Source organism: Scyliorhinus torazame, chromosome 12, assembly GCF_047496885.1.
Source record: "Scyliorhinus torazame isolate Kashiwa2021f chromosome 12, sScyTor2.1, whole genome shotgun sequence".
Lineage (NCBI taxonomy): Eukaryota > Metazoa > Chordata > Chondrichthyes > Carcharhiniformes > Scyliorhinidae > Scyliorhinus > Scyliorhinus torazame.
The window spans coordinates 171,716,966-171,729,670 of NC_092718.1; the positions used below are offsets into that span (position 1 = coordinate 171,716,966).

The 12,705-nt window shown below is 42.5% G+C and overlaps 1 protein-coding gene across 5 annotated transcripts in view; it reads right to left on the reverse strand.

Moving 5' to 3' along the window:
• The window catches only part of LOC140386744 (caspase-1-like), a 56,427-nt gene that overhangs the window by 13,844 nt on the left and 29,878 nt on the right, over positions 1-12,705 (reverse strand). For 4 of the 5 annotated variants that reach the window (XM_072469386.1, XM_072469384.1, XM_072469387.1 and 1 more), the window contains 3 exons: positions 12,382-12,558; positions 10,782-11,016; positions 2,554-2,682 (listed from right to left, as the gene is read on the reverse strand). In XM_072469386.1, coding sequence (XP_072325487.1) covers positions 2,554-2,682; positions 10,782-11,016; positions 12,382-12,558 — 541 coding nt within the window. Of the gene's footprint in view, positions 1-2,488; positions 2,683-10,781; positions 11,017-12,381; positions 12,559-12,705 lie in introns of all 5 variants that reach the window. The other variant, XR_011933664.1, reaches the window with a different exon arrangement.

Below are 12,705 nucleotides of genomic sequence, written 5' to 3' on the forward strand. Positions count from 1 at the left end.
GCAACTTTTGATTGGGCACATTGCAGCCCTCGGGACTCAATGTTGTGTTCGGTAACTTTAGATTATGACCGTTCTCCTCCAATTTAAACTCTTTAAAAAATCCCATCACTGTATTCCCTCCCCCTTCCACACCACACCATCTGTTTTTTTGTTCTTAAAGTTGCTATGTTTTGTTGCAATCTCTTAAAGCTCTTACACATTCTCCTTCCCTTCAGTTCTGATGAAGAGTCAAAGGACTCGAACATTAACTCTGTTTTCTCTCCTGATAAATGCTGCCAGATCATCTGACAGTGAAGTTGGTTGAGAAAGAAATATTGGCTGGGGAGAGCCCACCTACTCTTCTTCAAAAGACTGCCATGCAACATTTTAAATTGACTTGAGAGGGTAAGCATCATGCCTCGCCACAGGTCTATTATGGTACGGATCTTCTCCCTTCCCTTTCTCTCTGAGTAACAGACCCATTTCAATCTTGAACACAGTTTCTGTAAATTGAGGCTTATCATGAATAAATATGAGCAAATCTCAGCCCTTGCACTAAACCAACCTCTCAGATCACTATAATTTCTCTTGGAAAATTGCTGTTGCTCTCTGATTTATCCATGATTATTGGGACAATGGCAACTTGTATTTATTTGGCACCTTTAATGTAATAAAATTACCAAACATATTTAACTGGGGTATTATAAAACAAAACATGGGCGGCACAGAAGCACAGTGGTTATCACTGTTGCTTCACAGCACCAGGGTCCTAGGTTCGATTCCCAGCGAGGGTCACTGTGCGGAGTCTGCTCGTTCTCCCCGTGTCTGCATGGGTTTCCTCCCCGTGCTCCGGTTTCCTCCCACAAGCCCTGAAAAACATGGGGCTGGATTCTCCGCAGCCCTGCGCCGAAATCGCGTTTGGCGCAGGGGCAGGGAATCGACTTTTACGCCCGAATCGGGCCCGACGCCGCTCCCGCGATTCTCCAGGGAATCGCTCGCCCGCGCGGCTGGGGGCCATTGCCAGAGGCCCTCCCTACGACACTCCAATCCAGACCGGCCAAGTTCCCGACGGCGTGGTTCTAACCACGTCTGGTCGGTCGGGACTCAGTCCGCGGCCACCCTGGTGGGGGGCGGGGGGGGGGGTCCATCACCCGGGGGGGTCTTATGGGTGGCCGGGGCAGCGATCGGGCGGCTCAGATGAAGCGGCGCGGAGCCGAATGGGGGGGAACCTTCTTTCTTGCTGATGGCCCGCGGTCCGAGTCTGCCACGGCACTCGGCGCAGCCACTGGAGGCCGCCGCAGCGCGCATGCGCGGACTCGGAACCGGAAGTGCGGGGCCCCGTTTCCGCAGCCAAAGCTGCGTGAAGCTCCCCGGGTCCCTGCTAGTCCCCTGCAGGTCGGTGAATTGCTCCATATTTCTTTCAGGAAAGTCTGGAGTAAAGCGGCAGCGTTTTTACTCCAGCGTGGGGACATCGCCCTATTTTTGGAGAATCCAGCCCAAGCTGTTCGGTAATTTGGACATTCTGAATTCTTCCTCTGTGTACCTGAACAGGCTGCAGGGGGCTTTTCACAGTAACTTCATTGCAGTGTTAATGTAAGCCTACTTGTGACAATAAAGATTATTTTTAAAAATGGCACCAAGTCACATAAGGAGGTATTAGGTTAGATGACCAAAGGTGAAAGGGATGAGTTTTACAGGGTGTCTTAAAACAAGAAAGTGAAGTAGAAGGATGGAGAGGGAATTCCTGAGCTTAAAGTCTTGGCAGCTGAAGGCCCCAGTGACACAGCAAGTAACATCAGCGATGCTTGAAAGGCCAGTGTTAGAGGAATGCAGATATCTTGGTGAGAGGAGGACTGGAGGAGATTCCAGAGATAGAGAGGTTCGAGGCCATAAAGGGATTTGGGAACACGGGTGGCGATCTTAAAATCAGGGTCATGCTTAATAGGGAGCCAATGTAGGTCAGCAGGCACAGGGGTGATGGATAAATGGGACGTGTTGCGAGTTAAGACACGGGCAGCAGGGGTTTGGATGACATAAAGTTTATGTAGGGTAGAAGATGGAAAGTCAGCCAGGAGTGCACTGGAATAGTCAAGTTTGGAGGAAACAAAGACAGGATGTGGGTTTCAGCAGCAGATAAGCGGAGACAGGGGCAGAGTCAGGAGATGTTACAAATGTGGAAACAGGAGGTCTTAGTGGTTGATGGGGTATGTGGTTGGAAACCTATTGTGACATCTAGATTACAAACAGCTTGTTTCAGTTGCCAGGAAGAAGCGGATGGGTAGTGAGTAAAGCTTGCTGCAAAGACTTAAGACAACAGCTTTGGTTTTCCCAATGTATGGTTGGAAGAAATTTCTGCTCAGCCAGTACTGAACATTGGTCGAGCACTCTGACAACTTAGACACAGTGGAGGGGTGGAGAGAGCTGGTAGTGAAGTAGAGCTGTGTGTCATCAGAGTACATGTTTAAAACGGCGCTATATTTTAACAACCGCACCACGTTAGACTACTCACGGAAATTAACTGTCAGCCGTGTTATTGAAAAGCATAACCTGTTCATGATAGTTAGGCTCAGTTACCCGGGGTGCTGGAGCAGAAACAGATGAAGTCACTTTCTTTGTGAACTGGGTAAAAGGGACCCTCCTCTTCATAGTCAGCGAAGGGTTCAGGAGCTCCAGAATCACTGACATAGACATGGCCGAGGTTTGCTGAAAAAGAACCATATACATTAGTCATGGATGTTAACCCACTTCAATTGAACACCCAAATTATGACTGATTGGGACATTTATTCGTCCTCTCAATTAAGTTGCTTATTAAATAACATCAGATCAGTCGCAGCCCACATGTAATAATTTTATTGACTGACTGCCCTTCTTTGTTTCTGTTTGATTGATGAACTTTTGAATATAAAAGGTGGGGCGGAATATTTGCAAAGGAAGCAATAGTTTTGAATTTGTGATGAACAGCAATGAAATTCTAATTGACAGTCAATGCAAAACAGACTGTGTCTGAAATGAAAAGCATTTGTGGCTTTGAGGTCAGTACTGACTGTTATCGGAAACGGAAAATAATTAAGTACCAGGAATTCAAGTTTATCTCTGGATAGCATGACAATCTGAAATTCATGCAGCCAATCACTTCCAATTCAAATAATCTGAGGACATGAAATTTTTCAACAAAAATCTAATATCACATTTAGTGCAGATTTGGGGAGGCAGTCGTGTCGTTGTATTTTCACTGGATTAGTAATCCAGAGACCCAGGGTATTGCTCTGGGGACCGGGGTTCAAATCCCACCATGACAGATGATGAAATTTGAATTCAATAAAAAACTTGGAATTAAAAGTTTAACGATGACCATGAAACCATTGCCCAATTATTGTAAAAAAAAGCCCATCAAGTTCACAAATATCCTTTAGGGAAGGATATCTGCCGTCCTCACCTGGTCTGGCCTACATGTGACTCCAGATCCATAGCAATGTGATTGACTCTTAATAACCCTCTGAAATAGCCGAGCAAGCCACCCAGTTCAAGGGCAATTGGCAGTGAGTCCCACGCCCCAAGAAAGAATAAAAAATAGATACAGGGGGTGGGATTGTCCGTCCTGCCGCAGCAGTTTTCTACTGCGGCGTGCCCCCGCCGAGTGGGATTCGCCATCCCGCCAGGCGGCCAATGGGGATTCCCATTGTGGGCAGCCCCTCGCCGTTGGGAAATCCACGGGTGTGGGTGCGCTGCCGGTGTAACAGAGAATCCCGACAGCGGAGAATCCAGCCCAGGAGTTCTGATTGTCTGTAATGTATCCTGAGTTTATTCTGCAGAATATACATGTGTGGACTGTTAGACGTTTTAGTTGCTGTGATATGAAGAGTCTAAAGTTCTGTTCCTTTTTCACAAACACCCATTTATTTCATTCCAACAGCTTTGTATAAAACTCTCACTATACATCACCTGACAGAGGCCACCTGAAGCCCCTTTACATATCAGTGTCAATTAATGGATACTTAACATAAATGAGACAACTAATTGCAATGTCTCTTAACCCATTACTTAACAGTCTCCCCTTCCTTGGAGAAAAAAAATAATAATTAGGTGAAAACAAAATTTCAAGAAACTCAAAAACACAAACATGATTTCCCCCCCCCCCCCTTTTTTTTGTTTGGACGAGAAAGAAAAAAAAAGTCCCACAAACAAGCGCCCTTCATTAACAATATCCAAAAGTTTCTGTGAACTCGCCCCTCTTTTCATAAAACAGTCTGACAGTTGATAGCTCCTGTCAACCCATTTAATTTTTGTTATTTCCCCTCTGTCCAACATCCGCTTCAAACTTGCAATGTCTATCCGTAACCTCTTTTCATTGACACTTTTTGTAGAGTGCACATTTTCCCACAGGGATTTATTGTCAATGTGACAGTCAATAGGTATATTACCCAAATCCCCTAATCCCAAAATTTTTGTAAATATCTAAAAGGCCATTTCCACCACCTCTACAAGGCTTAACGTCTCAGCAGCCAAAGTGCTTTTTACCACTCTCCTTATTTTCTTTGTTTCCCACACAAGTGGGCAACATTTACCATTGTTCCTCAAAAGGAAAATTTTAAAATCTCCTGCACTTGAAACCCCATCACATAAATTTGCGTAGGACGCATCACTATAAACTATGAGTTTCAAGTGCCTAAGGTCACCTAAAACCGGGAACTTCAAAACACATTCCTGCATTTTTAGTTTGGCCAAAGCTTTATTTGCTCTTATTATGTCTTCCACTTTGGGATCATTCATTTTTGCACTCAATTCTAAGACATCAAAACTCACGTCCGGTATAGTCTGTCGACCTAACCAGTTCAGTTGCCCAATTAAACTTTGCAGTTGCTCTTTTTCTATCTTTGAAACCATTGCGTCTTTTTGTGAAACTCGGCCATGACTAATTGCTATTGGGCTGATGCTTTCCAAATAAGATTGCTGATGTAAAGTTGCCCCTAACTTAGTCTGTCCAATTTGCAGTCCAATATATTTAAATGCACCAGAAGCCTGACTTTCAACCCTGAATTCTTTCCTCAAACCAGAGATTACAATAGCTTCAAAATCACTAGTCCCACCCCACAAAAAATCATCGACATGCATCATAAAAATGCCAGAAAGATTTCCTTTATAGCGCTAGTAAAACATTGGAGGATCTGCTTTCAACTGGCAACAGCCTAACTTTAACAAAACTGACCTTACCGAAAAATACCAGACTCTAGATGCATCATTTAATCCATATACACATTTGTTCAACTTCCAGAGTACCCCTTCTGTGTTAGCTGCTTCTTTAGGAGGACGGAGAAAAATGTCTCTCTGGAGCTGATGCCCCTGCAAAAAGGCAGCTTTTATATCTATATATTTGTATTCCCATGCCTTTGTGGCTAATAGAGCCAAGAAGATCTTTAAAATAACCTTTACTGCTTTAGGTGAATCTACCCATAAATCCTGATCTTCTAAGTTTTCTTCAAATTCCCTTGCCACAAGCTTGGCCTTTGCCTTATAAGTTCCATCCGGAAGAACCTTTTCCGTGCAAATCCATCTGTGGGATAGAGCTCTTTGCCCCCTATCCGGTACTTCCGTGTATACCCCAAATTCACTCAACTATGCAATTCTTGCTGTTTAGCTTCTTTGATAACTTTTTCATCTAATTTATTTGAAGCCACCAAAATCTCACGTGCATGTGGGCTTCTACTCCTATTAGTATTCTTAGTCTTACTCATGTTCCGAGGTCTTGATAAACTACGTCCCCTTTCCCGCCTGGTATCTCGTTCTGTACTGTTACTGCTTGATCTTTCCCTTCTGCTGTGGGATGTCCTTATAATAGTTCTCGACCTTTTCCTGCGGACCTGTTCACTATCTGATGTACTATCTGAACTGGCACTGCGTTTCTGTGCCCTCCATTTTTGAACTTCGTTTTCCCAATCCATTGTCTTGACCCCTTCCCCTGAATGCTGTACATTCAACCAATGTTTATACTTTCCAGTGGCCTTCCCTGCTCTCCTAATAACAGTTGCATCCTTCCATTGACTAGACCCGTCAGGCAAGTATGTCACCTTTGTACCAACTTTTGGCAGTTGCCCTTTCGGAAAAATGGCCTGTTCTAATTCATCAGAAGTGTTGTGTTCCTCCACAGAAACCCTGTCTATATCAGTTAATTGGTCCTCATAGTTCTGTAACACATGCATACCAGATGACTCTGGTTCCTCGTCATGTCTGTCTGCTCTGTCTAAATTTGAAAATTTGTAATCTGTACCCATTATCCTTGATGAATGTACCCTAACAGTTTGATTACCATGTTGCAAAATAATTGTTTTGCCATCTATGCCTATGATCTTCCCTGGGCCTTTCCAATCATTAGAATTGTCTCTCTTATAGTATACCATGCCTCCTTGCTGAAAAATGGAATCTGATGGCCGTACGTTATGTCTTAAAGCTCTGCGAATTCTTTCAGAAACTTCTGCTTCCAAAAAAGCTTTTCAACTGCTATGTAATGCATTTAAATGTTCAGCAAAACCAGAGCTAATTGTAGTCCCCTCCCAAGCTGGAGGCTGGTCATCCAAAATGGATGGAATTTTAGGATTTCTACCAAACACTAATTGATAAGGACTATAGCCCCCAAACATCTGCAATGAATTCTTTGCATGTACTGCCCATGCTAAAGCTGAATTTAGCCTGCAATTTGGTCGATCTGCCAAAATTTTCCGAAGCATGTCATCGATGACAGCATGATTTCGTTCACAGACACCATTACTAAATGGGCTTTCTGCAGCTGTATTCATAACTCTGATATTCATGTTTTCACACATATCCCGAAACTCATCATTAGCAAATTCTCCCCCATTGTCCGTAAGAAATTTTGCCGGTGGACCCATTCCTGTCCCTATCCATTTTTCCACGATTTGATCCAGAATTACTCTCTTTTCTTTACTTCGTACAATCGTTGATTGACTAAATCTGGTTGCTAAATCTACAAAATAAATATATTATTTGCTTTATCCCAGATCTTAAGGTCCATGGCCACAATGTTGTTAAAATCCCTGGCCAAAGGTAGGGTTACTATCGGTCGTGCTGGTGTCCTTCTGTACTTCCTACAAACTTCACAGCGGTCACTAACCTGTTCTATCAGTTTAGTATAGTAATCATCCCTTACCCCTGCATCATTTAATACATTTTTCAGCCTCCGAGGAGACGGATGTGCAAATTGCCTATGCAGTTTTAATACCACAAGCTTTTTATCAGCTAAAGTCCCATTTTCAACTGCCATTAACACATCCTTAACCACTCTACTTGAAAAATTATTTGTCAATAATGGAATACAATAGTGTCCCGACTGTGTAAATTGTAAGGCCACAGTCTTTCCAAAAACTGTTGCCGTATCCTGTTCCATATCCAGTTTCATGTGTGCTTTCTTCATTGATGGTCTGCTCAGAAGCAAAGGTATCTCACTTGATACAACATCCGTGCTAATGAAATGATTCACTCCGGCAATATTGCAAGGGATCACCACTCTTTTCAGCGAATTCAGAGAATTATCATCCCCAAACCTGAAACTTGTGGAACTTTCAAATTCCTTAACCTTGTTACGATTTTCAGCATTCAAAGAATCCAGGTAACATTTTAACCAGTCAATTCCACACACAGTAGATGTGCAGCCACTGTCCAATACAGCACAGTTGAAGGATTCTGCAACCAACACCCTCATTACCGGCGTAAAACCGCTTGTCAATAGGACAATGTCTTCTTTCTGGTCACTATCTTTTTCCTCTTCTGACTCTTCTGTGTCATGTGTCGCTTCAAACACTCTGTCATAACGAGTTGGACAGTTGAAAGCATAATGGTATTGAGAGTCACATCGAAAACATCGATTTCTCATGCCCCGTGCATTTCTGGGGTTCATCTTCCTATTGTAGGTTCTAACTGGGTTTCTGTCTTCATAATTTCGGTCTCCTTCTATAGTCTTGAGCCCTGTTCATAGACATACGATTTCGCCATCCTGTGTATCTTCCATATTCTGCCTTATTGCAGGCTGACCTATTTGGGTCATCAGAGTCATCGGAATCGAATGTTTCCCCAGAAACTTTTGCAAAGCTTTTGTCATCTGTTCGAATAAGGTATCCTTATCAGTAAACTGAACTCCTGTCAAAACTAGGAGCCTATCCATGTTGCTCATTCTAGCACAGTCAAGTAATTTAAAGGCCAACACAGACTGTGGAAATTCCAGGTTGTGCTTCTGTAGCCTTTTATATAGTCTTACAAATTCCATCATATAGTCTTCCATGGAGATATCCTCCATTTTCCGGAACTTATCAAAATCCGACCATGCTTCATACGCACTTAACAAGTCATCTTTCTTATAAATCTTATCCATATAATGTAATAAAGTCTCCAGACCTTCTTCTGAGTCTAACTCTTTCAATTTCAGCTCAGAAAGCACTTTGATTCGGATTTTACTGCCATATAGTAGAGAAAGAGCCAATGCCATATCTTGTTTTTTCTTTCCCAAAGCAGTTACTTTAGTCCACATAACTACTGCACTTCTCCATTGGTCGTATGATTCCCTTTCAGAAAATAAGGGAGGATAGTCATATCCAGCCATCTTTATCCTCGGTTCAGCCATATATCCCTTTTTTTCTCTTCTTTTCTCACTCACTCCTTGGTTTGATTTGGAAAAGTTGTATCTTTCAACCCTTCACATTTACACAGCAACCATCCTCTGCTACCAATTGTTAGACATTTTAGCTTCTGTGATATGAAGAGTCTAAAGTTTTGTTCCTTTTTCACAAACACCCATTTATTTCATTCCAACAGCTTTGCACAAAACTCTCACTATACATCACCTGACAGAGGCCACCTGAAGCCCCTTTACATATCAGTGTCAATTAATGGATACGTAACATAAATGAGACAACTAATTGCAATGTATCTTAATCCATTACTTAACATGGAGGAAGGATATATACAAAGAAGGTCAATTTTTGGCCCTCTGTTCAGGCATTAAAGATCCTCCAAGATGGTGTCTTGAGCTGAGGTGCTATACACTACGTCATCTTCATAAAGAAATTGAAGCAATGGTAGGAATGGCTGCCTGGCGGCTCATTCGAAGGCCGATTGGCAGTTAAAATATCTGCCTTTGCTCATTTAGGCTCCCTTGAGAGTAACTAGTTGTCTCGGAGTAAAAGATGTTCATGTGGATTTCTAGTGCTCCTTAAATATTTTCACCATCTCATGTTCACTTGCTGCTGGCATCGCGAAGTGAGCCTCTGAAACACTTCAGGAGGCTGTCTGGGACTATTTGTCAAACCTTCACCAACATTCTAGCAATATTTTAACCCAGAGCTAGATGGGAAACTGGCTAGGAGACCTTTAGTCTGGAGAAGGAATGAGAAGGAAGCCACAAGGGTAGGAAGAACAGCACTTGCTACACGAGGGGAATAGGGGCATGAGGAACATGAGGCAGCACTTTTCCCCCTGGGGTACAAGCCATTCCTCCTTCCCTGGATCTCCTCCACCAGGACCTCCAGTATTGCAACCTTGAACTTGCGTGCCCCCTCCGTTCAAACCTGAGCCATCCTGCACATGTTTCTGATGTAAACCAGAGCACTCAGCACTCCACACCTTCAGCAGCAGTGAGTGCGAGGAACACACATATATTCTGCTCCGACTTTGATATTTGTGTCTGATCAACACTTGAGTGCTAAACCTGGTTCAGTAACTGGAGACACGTTCAAATTATGCTAATTAGCAATTAGGACCAAAGTTGAGTGCTAAATCCAACATTTCAAACAGGCTAGTCTTATTTGCACTGCACGTACTTAGTATCTGTATTCAACCTTTGATCAAAGTAACCTTCCTGGTCTCTAAATCCCTATATTGCACCAGAACTGCTATTCTCCATAATCATACAGGCCCGTTATTTTCTGCAATGTAAATATGATCGGCTAGTCCTTGGGTTGGATTCTACGGTTCCCCCAGCCATGTGTTTCCTGGCGGTACGCCGTTCGCTGGTGGAGGGATTCGCTACTCCGGCTGCTTGTCAATGGAATTTCCCACCGAATCCACCCCACGCAGCCGGGAAACATGCTGGCAGGGGAGCACCGCTGTCAGGAGCAGAGAATCCTAACAGCTGGAGAATTTCGACCCTTATATATACATAGGCTATTCTCTAATATACACAAGAGCCCTTATATGTATATCACTTACTGTAATGAGGGAATGCTGTATTGGTTTGTAATTTTAATGCAGCAAAGGAGCATACGAATTAGGAGCAGGGGCCAGCCACTCAGCCCCTCAAACCTGCTCCTCCATTCAGTAAGATCATGGCTGATTCCTGCCTACCCAGATCACCTTTCAACCACTAATCAAGAAACTTAAACATTAACCTTCCCGCCCAGCACATCCCTGTTACCTGAAGAATTGTCTGTTTCGTCACTGCAGGATTGTTTATCGCCTGCATTTCTTTAATTGGATTACCTACATATTAATTTTTAGATGAAAGTTACACTGTAATTCAGCCTTCAGTTTGCAAAATGACCATGATATAAAAATAAAATTGTATTACTGTCTAACATACCCAGGACCTGATTCTCTCTTTTATAGAGACTTCTATCCATATAATATAAATAGGATTTATTTTTATATTATACTAGGGTTTCTGTTCTCAATAGCATATATCATAACTTTTTCACTACGCTATTTAAACTATTCTCTATTACATACACCATCCCTATTATTCCCCTTAATTCGCACAGTGTCTGTGCAGATTGTAAAATGTTTTACAGGGACACTCACTTCCACGACAGGCCTGGATGATGACAACTTTGGGTTTTCCTCTCAGTCCTTTGCAGTTCTTGTTATTCAAAGTGTCAAAGACATTGTCGATGTGAAAAGTATCTTCCTTGCTTTCAGCATGAAGTTTGCCACAGATTTTATCTCGGAGTCCATGGGACATGAGAACAACAAAGGTGCTGTCAGACTCCATGTGTTCCTTTCGATTTGAAAATGCCACCATTGCTTGCTTCATTCCCTGAAACACATTTCATGGTATATTAATATGATTGAACAGAATTTTTGCATCCTCAATTTGACTGGGCCCTATTTATAATAAAGGTACATTAATAATTTCAAATTAATGATGTTAACTCCAACTTCTGAGAACTCATTCAATTCAGAAATATGACTATTACAGTGTGCTAACTGTAACGTATACTCCTGCGCTATATGGAACTCTGTCAAACCATTTGGTAGATGAAGTGCAGGAATAATTTAGTTCTATATTTTATGTCGAAAGCGAGTCTACTGTATGTATCATATTGTTCTGTGTCTGGGCAACAGGATTTTATGTGGTGCAGTTTTTCACAATTGGAAAGTTAATGCCTATTCCAGTCTACACTACTGCATTTTCAATGTTTATGTAGCAAAGGTTTATGCAGTGTGTCTTGAGTACGTAAGTTACATCAAGTGGGACAATTATCAGATGTTCCCCAAAGAAGTGCTGTCTATGGTTATTTGGTTCTTGATTTAACATCGTGATGGAAGGTACAGTTATTTTGGTTCTTGAGTTAACATAGTGGTGGAAGGTACAGTTATTTGTTCTGAAGAACAGGGTCTCAATTTAGCAATCATATGTATTGAAGTAGATTTTCCAATGTCATATTTGATGACGAGAAAATATTTTCCAATTATATTTGGTTTGTGCAATGAAGCATTGCATCACTGACTAATGGAATTTTTAAAATTGTTTGGCATGAAGCATCTTTTGAGGGCAGCACAGTAGCACCGTGATTAGCACTGTTGATTCACAGCGCCAGGATCCCAGGTTCGACTCCCGGCTTGGGTCACGGTTTGTGTGGAATCTGCACGCTCTTCCCGTGTCTGCATGGGTTTCCTCCGGGCGCTCTGGTCCCGAAAGACGCGGGGGGTGAGGGGGGGTTGGGGGGTTGCCTGCATGAGTCTCACCCCCACAACCCAAAAGATGTGAAGGCTAGGTGGATTGGCCACGCTAAATTGGCCCTTAATTGAAAAAAATTAATTGGGTACTTTAAATTTATAAAAAGAACTGGAATGGCCTTTTCTGGTCTACAGGATTCCCCCACTCAGAGATGAAAATAAAGGATATTGCAGAAGGCAGTCAGGCCAAATACAGAGGGAGATTTATTGTGATTTTTTGTGAGGGTCTGGTTTAGCACACTGGGCTAAATCGCTGGCTTTTAAAGCAGACCAAGGCAGGCCAGCAGCACGGTTCAATTCCTGTACCAGCCTCCCCGAACAGGCACCGGAATGTGGCGACTAGGGGCTTTTCACAGTAACTTCATTTGAAGCCTACTTGTGACAATAAGCAATTTTCATTTCACACTGAGTTGAATAGAACATTTCAAATGTTAAACTTTACCTCTGCTGTTAAATTATTGTGCTTTTCCACTTGGTATCCTAAGCCATTCAGTAATTTCTGCATTTGCTCTTCATCTACCTCTGCACCTTTCCTCTTCATTTCAGGTTTCTCAAACTCAATGTTATTAATCAGCAAAGCCAGACGTATTCTGCTCTGTTTTGGCATAGTCTTATATACCTAGAAAAAAAAGTTATAGCTGTTATTTTGTCCATCAGTAATATGGAATTATTCAAAGACCATTTGAATGCTTTGTACACCACAATTAAGTACCCCAATCCAAAACTGAACCAATTTAATCTTAAATCTCAAAGATCCTACAGATTT